Source organism: Ovis aries, chromosome 7 (assembly GCF_016772045.2).
Source record: "Ovis aries strain OAR_USU_Benz2616 breed Rambouillet chromosome 7, ARS-UI_Ramb_v3.0, whole genome shotgun sequence".
Classification (NCBI taxonomy): Eukaryota; Metazoa; Chordata; class Mammalia; order Artiodactyla; family Bovidae; genus Ovis; species Ovis aries.
This window is the reverse complement of record NC_056060.1, coordinates 8,126,229-8,138,769: the sequence shown is the minus strand read 5'-3', so window position 1 is coordinate 8,138,769 and position 12,541 is coordinate 8,126,229. Positions and strand designations below refer to the sequence as shown.

At 43.3% G+C, this 12,541-nt stretch overlaps 1 protein-coding gene across 1 annotated transcript; it reads right to left on the bottom strand.

Annotated features, from left to right (window-relative positions):
• Positions 1-246: 246 nt before the first annotated feature.
• CRHBP (corticotropin releasing hormone binding protein) lies at positions 247-12,337 on the bottom strand. Its single transcript, NM_001009339.1, is given in 7 exon segments — positions 247-429; positions 4,184-4,301; positions 7,928-8,076; positions 9,765-9,975; positions 11,332-11,489; positions 11,733-11,832; positions 12,200-12,337. Coding segments are annotated over 7 exon segments (975 nt in total). The 5' UTR covers positions 12,281-12,337; the 3' UTR covers positions 247-271.
• Between the last annotated feature and the right edge of the window lie 204 nt (positions 12,338-12,541).

The window sequence follows — 12,541 nt, the reverse complement described above, 5'->3', positions numbered from 1 at the left end:
TTGTCTTACCAGTTCAGGTTGAAGGCATATAAAAGAATTACAGGAAACTGTTTTTCTACCAAGGGAGACGGGCTTATTTTCTGCCATGTGGTCATTTACATAACAAATGAAAACAGAAGCAAGGTACAAAAATTAGTGTGCGTGATATGTGTTCAAAGTTGGGAATACTGACTGGTATGAAAGGTTCTTAACTAGCTGCTCATCAAAATCATATATAATAGCCATTAGAAACTCCCTTAGCTAGCAGCATGGAAATCATTGACTTGTTTATTCAAAGGGTAGACAAACAGAATTCCTGGATACTGTTTCCATTCGGGTTTTCCAGCTCATATGGTTCCAGCTGACGATACTCAAAAGTCACACGATTTATATGTTTTCCACTGGAGACCATGCGCAGCACCGTGTGGTCACAGCCAACTTTCATCTGGGCTATAATTCACGGAAAAAGTAAGTTTCCCAGTAGGTTAGAAACCACAGAGCCAAGCCATTTCTGTCCACAAGATCATTCAAACAGGGGGAAGCAAGGAGATGTAGCTTCCTCTCACGTATTCAAACCAAGCATCTACCATCAAGTGAAACGGTTTTGTTTTCATTTTCGTTATAACATACAGCTGATCCATGAACAACCTGCATGTTAGGGCCGAGGACCCTCCCCACAGGTGAAAATCTGCATATAATTTATCATCTGTCCTCCACATCCATAGTTCCTCCAGATCGGAGGTTCCACATCCCCGGGTTCAATCAACCCAGGGTATGTACGCTTGTGTAAGTGGACCTGAGAAGTTCAAACCCGTGCTGTTCAAGAGTCAGCTGTGTAACTGTTGAGTAGTAAAACTGAACTCAGCCTTTCTCCTCATGTGCAAGAACACTGTCATATAAAACTAACTATAAAGAAGTAAGACGATATCTCCTTGTGCTTTTTATGTTCTCCTACCTCCAAGGCGTGGTGGTGAAGGCAGAGGAAAGCAAGCGTCTGTCCCTGCCGCACCTTTCCTCTAGCTGTGTTCTCAGTGGGGGGGGGGGGGGGGGGGGGGGGGGGGGTAGCGCTTCCCCCTTGGGACAGGTTGGAAATTTGCAGGGGCTGTTTTTTTCCCTTCTATTTGGGGGCGCACGTGGCATTTACTGGTCAGAGCTAAAGGATGGACTGTACTGCCAGACAGTTCTGTAGACCAAAAATATCACCTGTTTATTGTTTTCTAGCCTAGATAATGATTCTGTTTTACATATAAATAAAAATAGCATTTGCATGGTTTAGACATACACTGCTGCTGCTAAGTCACGCAAGTCATGTCTGACTCTGTGTAACCCCATAGACGGCAGCCCACCAGGCTCCCCCGTCCCTGGGATTCTCCAGGCAAGAACACTGGAGTGGGTTGCCATTTCCTTCTCCAATGCATGAAAGTGAAAAGTGAAAGTGAAGTCACTCAGTGAAGTCTGACTCTTTGAGACCCCATGGAGTGCAGCCTACCAGGCTCCTCCGTCCATGGGATTTTCCAGGCAAGAGTACTGGAGTGGGGTGCCATTGCCTTCTCCGAGACATACACTAAATGTACTAATTTTTGTTCTATTGTTCACCTGTACTTTTTCTAAAATGTTTTCCTGTATTTCTTACATGGAATGACTTTGCGATCCTTGCCTGGCTCCTCTGTCCATGGGATTTTCCAGGCAAGAATAATGGAGGGGGTTAAATTTCTTTTCAGCTTTGTTGAGGTATAGCTGACAGAAATTGTATGTATTTAAGGTGTACAACATGATGCTTTTATATAAATACACATTGTGGAATGAACGTTATAATCAAGCTAATTAACATTCATTACCTCACAGAATTACCTTTTTTTCTTTTCATTTCCCACTCCCTTCCCTTCTGGCAACCAACTGTTTGTACCTACACGATTTTCTGTTCTGTGAAACTCAGTAATTATTAAATAATTATTAAAAATTATTTTTACTTTATTTCAACCTCAAGCTGGTTCCTGAGGCAAGATTTATCTACCCTACAATAATTCTTCCTGCTATTTTAACTTTCTCAATCTTTTTCACCTCTTTGTCTCTACAAGGACTAAATTCTGAGAAACATTATTATCTTTGTATAACAGCTACTTCACAAACATGCACCTGGGTTTAAATGAAGTAAAACAGCCAGATAGAGTTACTTAGGTAAAAGTCAATTGGGAGAGATAATAAAATATAAATCCTGTAATTATTTTAATATAGGCGCCAGGGAGTCTAGGCTAAGCTTCTATGACGAGGTCCAAAGTTAATTTTCTTTAAATGATTGGGAAGGTCATTCTTTTCTGATCTTACTCTGAACTTTAATCTATATAACGCGCTTTATTTCCTTTAGTTAATGTGCATATCATTTATTTATTATTTGACACATTCCTAATTCAATCTAAAGGGCAAGATACCTAAGAGTTCATTGTATGAACAATTTAGGAGGGGCTCATGGAAACATGATGAATGAAAGAAAAAAGTGAAGTCTAAAATGAACCAATGAGTCAGATAATTCAAGTCTTCAAATTATCGTAAGACTGGTTTCAATCATTTAGATAAAACAGGCAAAATATTTGGCCTTGATCACACCCTTTTGGAGAAGGAAATGGCAACCCACTCCAGTATTCTTGCCTGGAGAATTTTATGGACAGAGGAGCCTGACGGGCTACAGTCCATGGGGTCACAAAGAGTCGGACTAACAGACAGACAGACACACACACACACACACACACACACGTTTACCTAAACCAAATTATATAATTCATGCACCAAAATTACTATCGCTTCAATGATCTAACTTTTAAGGGATGAGTGTTAGATCAGTTCTTAATCCGATCTTTTTATCCAGCTCAACCACATCTCCTCACAGGTGCCCTCCATCAGCATGGAAGGATCCAGTGCCTTTGAGAACGCAAACGGAGAGAAGCCACTGGTTTAAACCAGGGCTCAAGTGTAAATTAGCATAAACTAGCCCCAGATTTTTAGAAAAGTGAGTTTTTAGAAATATTTTCCCTTTATCTATGTATATTCATTCTATTCCAGAGTTTTTGCTTAAGATCCCAGCATTAGCTCAGAGTGAAAATACTGGTGGGCAGATCTGGATTTAATTAAAACAGGTAACAGCTGATCAAAAGGAGGTCTGATTTGCAGTTTCATTATTTAGTTGGTGTGTGATGTGTGCTTACAAGACAGGAAGGGGGCTATGATAAGGGATGAAAGATTGCTCTTCTCTTTGACTTTTGTCTCTTAATCAATAATCTCTGGTTCCTGCATCTGAAGGACAGAAATGGGAGACCTTTATAGAAAGGTTTCACCTAACCCTCTCTCTCCTCACTTGGACTTCATTAATTAATTTGGTCATGAGTCAGCAATTCCACCTTCGCCCCACCCCACCTGAGCCTGATCAAATGGAAACTCCTCACTGATTCATAGTAAAGAAGACCTGATTCTGTTTGGCGCTGCAGCATGAGCTAACCCGGTCTTTTACTACCAGCGACCACTTTTAGATTTCAGAATTTGCCTCTCTTGGCAGTAGTCTTCCAGAGGCTGGTTTTGCTGTTAGAACTTGGGGACATTCGAGCAGTTCTGGGAATTTCTAATAAAGTGAATCATCTTTTGATGTACTTACTACAAGTAATACACATATACATATATATGGTAAAATGACTTAGTAACACCACAATGATAAAGTAATATCTAACTGATGGTACATACACTATATGAACCATGGTTTTCAAACTCTTTAGTCTCAAGAGGATGAAAGCAGGGACTTTGAAAAAGGTAGAACAAGCACGGTTCTATGGCATTTTCAGAGTTTTACCTACGGCCAACCTCAAACATGCAAGTTTATCACTTCACAAGTTTCTCTCCCAATGTCAGATATTACGGTCATGCATCCTTGATGCTGTGTATAGGCTCAAATGCAAAATCCTCACATTGGTTCAATGTGCAAAATCAAACTTTTTTTGGTGGAACTTGCCCTTTCACTTATAAATAATTTGAAGTGTTTTATTTAAGGATGAAATCTTGTTGTTCAGCCACTCTCTGCGACCCCACCAGACTGCAGTACCCCAGGCTTCCCTGTCCTTCACTGTCTCCTGGCGTTCGCTGGAACTCATGCCCTCAGTCTTTCCCAGCATCAGGGTAAAACTTCATAGGCACATAAATAAAAGTCAAAGAACCATCTTACCTGGGCCACGTAAAGGGTAGCAGAGATCAGCTAAAAGCAGCATCTTGGAAGGGTCCAAACCAGTTCCTCCCAGCAGCTCCACAAAGTCTCCTATTCCCCCACAGCCTGCGGAGGACTTCTAAGAGAACAAAGCGGCAGAGGAAGACGTATTTAAATCACCTACCGAAGTCAAACCAATGGCAGATTAGTGAATTCACTCCTTTAGGCCCAGACATCCTGGAAGTGCCATTTAACATCCAAGACTCCAGAAATTAAGACTTTTTAAAGAAAAAAAAGGAATTGCTTTTCTAAATTGGTTAAGTAATCATTTTTTTAAATGTGTGTGCATTTAAAAAAAACATTTTTTTTACAAGTGCAAGGACTAAAATGATGAAATCAGAATCTTTAAACTCCATATACGGTATATAAAAATTGCATCTAAAAGTGGTTTGATTTTTAAATCCTTTGGACATACATATTGAATTATTTGAATTTCTTAAAGCATGCAGTCAGCGTTTTTATAAATAGGACTTCCATATCAGTTTTTTCCTTCAACTTACCTCTCTTCCTCTTCTTTATAAAAGACTTTTTTTTTTTTGCTATGGAGACAATTCTTACCCTTTCTACTGATAAGGATTTAGATTAGTTATAAGAATATTAAAGAAAAAAAACAAAACCCTCATTTGGGCTCAAATTAGCTAGAGTTACCATCAACTTTTTCCATCCAACTAAAGTAAATTTATTTCAAGCTATTCAAAATAATTATCTAGTCTAAAACTCTGTGTGATCCACCGTAACCACCTTTTTCTACTTCCCTTCATCCTTTCCACTCTGTCTCGTCTACAGAACTTCCTGGGCTTCAGTTTCCCAGGCAAACAAAGCCGCGCCTCTCCGCCCCCTCCTGTGATCAGGGCTGGCCTCGTGATCACAAGGCCCACATCCACAGGGCTCGCACTTACAAGGCCTAGAGCTTGGCTTAATGCTCTGTTGTCACTATCCTGAAATCTTAATAATTTAAAAATAAAGTCCTTGTGTTTTCATTTTGTGCTGTCCCCCACAAATTACACCACCAGTTTGCCTGTGATCCTCTTCTTCATTGAGGTACACTCAAGAGACCTAGCTGAGTGCGGCAAGATGCTTAGAAGTTAACCAGATAGACCATACAACATAGGAACCAAAATCTAAAACAGAGAGTGCTGAATACACACGTACATAAACACACACAGTCCAACATTAGGAAGATATTGAAATGTAACTAGAACTAAGCAACAAATAGAAAATTATATAACAGCATCTATTTGTCCAGTGAAAGGAAGCAAGTGGTAGTGGGAGGTACACATATTTAAAGCACCCACTATGTGCTCTGTTCTATGCATTTTACACATTTCATCAAACCATAAAATACAGGCTTAGTCAGCCCCACTGTGTACAGGGCTCATGTTCTTGTATGAAAAGTAAAGGGAAAAGAATGCAATTGCCTTTCCCTTGAGTAGAGAGTGTCCACGGAGAACATGACTTAAGACTAAACATTCCAGCTGGTTCTATAGGTTCCAAATTTCACAGGAGGAGGTGAAGGGCAAAAGGCAGACTCAGGAGAGAGAAACGGGAAATAGGAAGTTGGGAAGAAATAGAAACTAAAATGAGGGCAATAGAGATTTCCCTGGTGACCCAGTGGTTAAGACTCCATGCTTCCAAAGCAAGGGGCGTGGATTCAATCCCTGGTCAGGGAGCTAGGACCCCAAATGCTGTGTGGGGCAGCCAACAACAACAACAAACAAAAAAAATGAAGAGAACAAAACCCAGAAACAAAGAGGTGAGGAGCACACACTCCCCGGCATTTGGTGACTTTTCTGTCCTCTTCCCAAACCTCTCAGCTATCCTCAGTAAACAATGGCAGGAGCTGGGTTGTGCAGGGACCTCTAGATTTCTCTGTGGAGGTTCCACCTCCCTGGACTAAGTTACTCTCACCTCTTGCCTAGACTATGACGATGGCCTTTTAGGTGCACTCCTGTACCACTCGGGCCGCTACAGCTCATCCATCATCATTCATGGAAGCCAGAATAACAAGCGCAATCCTCTCCTTCCCATCATGGGCTCTGTGATTTAATTTGGTCATGAAGCCAGCAATCCCAGCCCCCCTCACCCACCAGATCACGATCAGATGGATTATGCCCGAACCCCTTCAGTGGCTTGCCACTGCACAGAATAGACTCTTGCGGGGCTCTCCACCCTGGCCCTGCCTGTTTCCCTGCTGCTGTACCACAGCACAGGCCCCTACCTTTGCTTTTTCTGTTTCTGGAGCTCAGGAAGCCCATCCTGCCTCCGAGCCTCTGCACAACTGTCGCCCTGTTCCCAGCACTCCTGGGGCTGCCAACTCCTTCTTACCTATCACTGAAATCTCACTTTAAATGTCTCCTCTTCAAAAGGTTTCTCTCCTGACCATCTTAGCTCAAGTAGTTGCCTGCCCTCTCTCTCCCACATTTGCCTGACGCCACTCTGCTTCATTTTCTGTAGGGTACTCATCACTGTTTGAAACATATTATTCTTTTGCCTGTCTCATCCCCTAGCATGTAAGTTCCATGTGAGCAGGACCTGTTTTGTTGAGCAGGACCTGTTTTGTTCATTGCTAATTTCCAGCATTTAGAATAAGGCCTTGCACACAGTAAGCACCCTAAAAAAATTTTCTTTGTAAAGCAACAAATACTTAGAACACTGCAGACTTCACACTGTTTTAAATGGTGAGCACCAAGATTACTCCTCATAGCTAAAAATAGCTAAAATGCAGATCTCTCAATCTACCATACTTCTATATTAAACATTAAGAATGACATACAGTCTCAAGCCAGTAAGGTTATGCCAGAGACATCCACTTATCCTGGTCTTTATCAAAGGATTATTCTTCCACAAAGGTTCAACTTAAAAAAATATAAGCACTGGCCTATGAGTTTAGGGCTTAAAGGAAGTTGTACATACTGCTTTTCTCAGCCCTAGTCTTATTCATTTATTAAATCTGTCTGATTAGGAATTTTCTTTGACGACTTTCTTCAATACCGATGAATATATCAGTTATCTTAACCTAGGCATATGAGACCATAAAAGGAGGTGAGGGTGACTCAGAGGAAACGAGCTGCCAGTGCAAGTAAATGTGGTCAAGGTCAGCACAACTGCAAAGTCCATACAGCAGTTCATGGGGGGAAAAGTAGATGGGGAGTCTCAGCTAATGTTTTGCTGCAAAATGTATGGCATGAAATGTAGCGCAAAAAAAAAAAAAAGCTTCAAAACTTTACTGTATTTTGCAATATAAAATCCAATTTCACATTTTCTGCTACACTTAGCATCCTTCATCACACAGTTCTGTCAATGAAGACGCTTCCTTCATGTCGAAAGAAAATTCCAATAATCAGAAAAACAGCTGTGTAGATGACTCACACTAGGTTCTGCTAGGAGAGAATTTCTGTAAAAGAGGCGAGTACAAGAGAGTTCAATTGTAATTATATGCCACGACTTTGCCAGTTGGAAACATTCCTTACATCACGAAAAAAGCATTCAAGTAGGCAGAAGGGGCACCTGAATATGCAGCTTGCAGCAAAATAGGAATAGAAGAGGAGTGTGTTCAGGCGGCGACGGCCGGCTCGCGTGAGATGGAACGGCCAGACAGAAGGACCTGCCGCTCCCGTTCATCCACGTTCGCCCTGTATGATTACTTTTGCTCTCAAAAGTTTGCTGGGGCCTTAGGAAGTGACTGCGGAGCAATAAGCAACTCACCTTTAACTGCAGACCATTTAAGTGTCCCAGGGTGAGATCGGATATTTTGATCGCTACAGGATAAATGATGGAGAAGCTGCAGTTGCGATGCTGATGCGGCATGACCAGAGTAAACCTTCCATTCGGGGTCTGGGAGATGATATTGCAGGCTTTATAGAAAAGCAAAATCACATTTTCACTATCTTGTATGCTGGGCTTTTGTGGAAATTTATCTTATCCTATTCTAAGCTTCTGTTAATGGTCTAGGGGCTTGGGCCCCAGAAGAGAATACATATCACAAAGGTGATTTTGGAGATGGGAAGGACCTGGGGAAGAAAAACCACCAGGGATATATCTACATTGTTAGGAAGCCCTGGGCTCTAAGGGGCTTCTAATTGTAATCTCAGGGGGTCCCCTTATTTTTAACGCTCACAAGACATAAATTAATAACCAACCAAACAATACTAGCTGGTATAAGTTCTAGGAATACTTCATTAACTAGGGTCTTAGTTCAATCTGGAAGTCTGGAAGAATCAAGGCTTAAAGAGGAGACCAGAATTCAAACCCTGGTGGTCTGAAACCTTTATTAACTGAACTTGGAGATATATGTTACTTTTTAGATAATAAAGTAAAGAAATATTGAACCCATTACAAAATAGGCTGAGAAAATCAGAAACCAGGCTTATATCTGATAAATATTTACTGGGTGTTAAGTGGTAAGTTGACTAAAAGGTAAATCTTTAATGTTTATTTATTCCCAAAATTTTCTGAAAATTTTTTTTGTATCTCAGATCTAGACTTACAATAAATTTATTCTTTTAGCTATGAAATTAAAAGCATCAGAGTTTGTGCTGTTTTCGGCCAATTACTGGACAAAAGTTTCTGACCAGACTATGTCAGAATTACCTTTTACCTCTTTCTTATATTTTTAATCACACTTAATTTCAAAGTGAACTGAAATTCCTTGATGATTCTAGAAGATTTCTGATTTCTAGCCAAACAAGATATAGGAGAAACAGTTGTCCTCGAGTATTATTCTTTTCCAGTCCTCAGAAATAGCCCTTCTGGGTGCTTCTTCCATAAAAAGTTACTTTGTTTTTTAAAAATAAAAATTGGGAGATCAGTCAGTACATTATATTTTGGCAGATTAGGTAGGTACCATTCTTCAGTCACATGAAGTGTTAACATTAATACTATTGTGTGCAACCAAAAATGATTATGTTTTCTTTACCTGATTTTTTACAAACGTTTTTCTCTTAATGGGGAAAAATAATAAATAGATGAATGAACTCATTCTGATTAAGATAATGTGTTCTAGGCCTGGGCTATTTAGCTCTATAGCATCTTTTCATGTGTCCATCAGAAACGAACTAAATTAGGGCAATGGGTTCAGACTCAGAAGGCAACACTGAGGTCCTCCGGCCCAACCCTCTGCTCAGGCATGAAATCTGTCTACACATCCCAGATACCCAGTCTTTCAGCATTTACCTAAGGATCTCAAAGACTTCATATCTGAATCCAGGTCAATGGAATGACTGGAGGGATTAAAGTTTGTCACTGAATGCATTGTAGTAACTCAGGAGATCAGAAATAAGACTGGGGAAAAATAGAATTCTAGCCACCATAAGTTAGTATCTTACTTAGCCTGGTAAATAAATTAAAAACTGATTTGATTTTCATAATAATGAATCACAAATATCCTTTAGGTCATTTCTAATTACAAAAGAATTTCCATTCAAATCCTTCCTCACTTCAAATTTCCTAAGTCTGTGCAATGATACTACTTTTGAAAAGTAGGATGGACGCTCTCTCCCCCCAGTTCCTGCCTTCTAACGGAGAAGTCAGGAAGTCCACTTACGGAAGAGGTTAGGCTCTGTCTTCACGGTTATTGTGAATCCATTTCCTGGCTCATGGACCCGGAAGAAGATCATGGCCACGTTCTGGGAGGATCTGATGCTCCTTCTGCTCAGACCACTGTCACAGAAATCTACGTACCTCTCAGTGGTGGGGAGAGGGTGATCCTGGGAACTGGGGAATTTCTCCCCCTTGAGAATCCAACCATCAAATACCTTCCAACAAAAACACAAAGATGATCACGTCCATCAGCTCCTGAAATCATAAATGTGTTGAAAAGGGGGAAAAGCTTACCCAGCAATGGACCTCCAATTATAAGTAGGGAATAGACAGGCTGCACCCCCCTGCACACTTGTTTTCTATTTGTGTATATTTTGACTGGATTGTTTGCAAGTCATATGATTAATTAATTAATTAATTATTGCTTTCCCCCCCCCCTTTATAAACTCCAATGTGTCCGAACCAAATACTTTCTTATACTTTATCATTTTAGCCACCTTGGTAAATAAAACTACAGATGATATACATTTTTGTATTGGTCATTATTTTTCACACATCCTACCTTCAGAAGAATTCCACAGGAGTATAATCTGGGCTTCAGTTTTTCTCTTTCCTCATTAAAATATGAACAAAATATCTCAAAAATAGACAGCAAAAGGACAAACTGCAGCAAGAACTTTACCTACCTGCCAATGGTTATACATACCCATTTCCCCCATCTTTAAACTTATCACACATTAAAATGTCAAGAACTACTTTAACACTTAGACAATAATGTCTGGTATGCAAATTAGGAGTTTTTTCCTTCGCTTGTTGAAGTTTGTAGTTTGGAGGGACAAAAGGTCAGAGTCTATTGACTTTATTCTTAAAATCAGAAGTCTCCAGTTTAATGAGTTCAACCTAGTTCGAGTTAGTAACATTACCAGCTACAAATTCCTTCATCAGATCAGTTCTCTTCCACTGCATTTGACAGTTTCCAAAATAATTCCACTGAAGAGTTTTAATCATGTTCACTTTCACTGGACTGGAGAAGTCCAGCAACCATCCCAAGCTGACCCCTAAGGCTCACAGGGAACTCGAGTGGGGATGCTATGGGACTGGAGGACTTGTCCACACCTCATCCCTGCCTCAGACTAGACTCCTTTCAGCATGCCTCTCAGTGGCCAGTGCCCTTCTGCTCCAAAATCGGGTCACCCAGGTGTGGAAGACAGCCTTTGGGAGCCTGGAACGATTCCACAGAGAGAGGGACCTGCAGGAGCAAGGAGGGCTCAGATCTCATACGTGTGAGGTCGCCTTCTAACCAGGGCCACGGGCTCGCGGACCTGAGCGCTCCTGCTAAATGGGCTTGTACCACTTTTCATCAGCCCCAGAATGCAACAAGCGGATCGAGAGCTCACAGAGGGGAACTTGAACCACTGCAGGAGGCACCAGCCCTTCAGGGAGTGAGGGGAGGTTCCTTTTGCATGGGGATCCCGCTCCGGCACCAGCTGAGTGTCTAGTTACCGGCTCTGGCTCTCGTTGCTGGGTAGCTGGGACCCGTCCCTTGCCCACCTGTCCCGGGGGCGCCTCACCTGCAGGATGTCGCCCCTCAGACAGTCGATGGAGACCAGATCGTAGTGGATGGTGATGAACTCCTCCGGCTCTGCGATGAAGAATGTGGCGCAGTGTAGCTGCGGCCGGTCGGCGGTGAAGGTGAACTGGCCCTGGAGGCTCAGCATGTCCACGCACCCTGGGGGAGGGCAGCGGGGTTGGCTGCAGCCCCCGCTGCGCCGCCCGGGGCAGCCCTCTCTCCGCTCCCGCGACTCCCAGCCTCAGCGCCCGGCTCCCGGAGCGTCACCCCATCTCGCCCAGGGGCACCTCCTCGACCGACCCTTCGACCCTTCGCGATGGGAATCTGGGCCTCGAGCTCCCTCCCAGGGGTCCGGCCAGCCCCCACCTCCCCACGGCCGGCAGCCTGGCAGCCCGCACTCACGCAGAGCGCGGCGGTACAGCGGCTCCCCCTCCAGCTCCCGCTTCGGACTGGCGCCACCGGCGAGGTGTGGAAAAGGGTCGTGGTCCACTGCTTCTCGCAGCTGGCCAGGAAAATTAGTCAGTCCGGAACAGTTCAGGGAGGGGAAGAGGGGATCAGAAGCGGGGTACCCTCCCTGCCCACGGCACAGAGGAGCAAGTGAGCAGATCAATGTCTCCAGGGGGATCCGGAGAAGATGGGAAGGTTTAGACCGTTTCCATCAGATCGGGGTATCCCCGAGGGGCCAGAGGGAAAGGGGGAAGAAGTAGGCAGGAAGACCTAGGGGATTCCCGGGGAAAGAGGGGGCACAGTGAATGAGGAAGAAAGAGCTAACCCCGACATAATCTGAGAGCAGAGGCAGCCTGCCCATCCCCAAGGCTGGACACTCAGGGCTGGAAGGTGAGGTGGGTCCGCCCCAGGGAATCGCTCACCTCCAGGTACCGGCTCTCTCCTCTTAGAGCCAGCAGGCAGACCAGAATGAAGTGACACTGAAGTTTCAAAGTGGGGGCCATGCTGGCCCTGCCTCTGCAGCTGGTGCTTCCTGCTCCGGAGGTCTCAGGCTTTGCTTCCCAGGCTCAGCCAGGCTGAGAGCTAGAAGCTGGTAGGGTCCCTTTGCTGGGTCCCTTTTATAGAGCAGTGAGGAGCGGAGGCTCTCTGCCCCTTAACTGATCTGAGCTCAGTAACCATGGGTTACCTGTCTCCGCGACAAAGTGCGTGACGATGACGAGGGTCCAGCCCTCAGCCACAAATTTTCAGAGTGGTCCAGCATTATT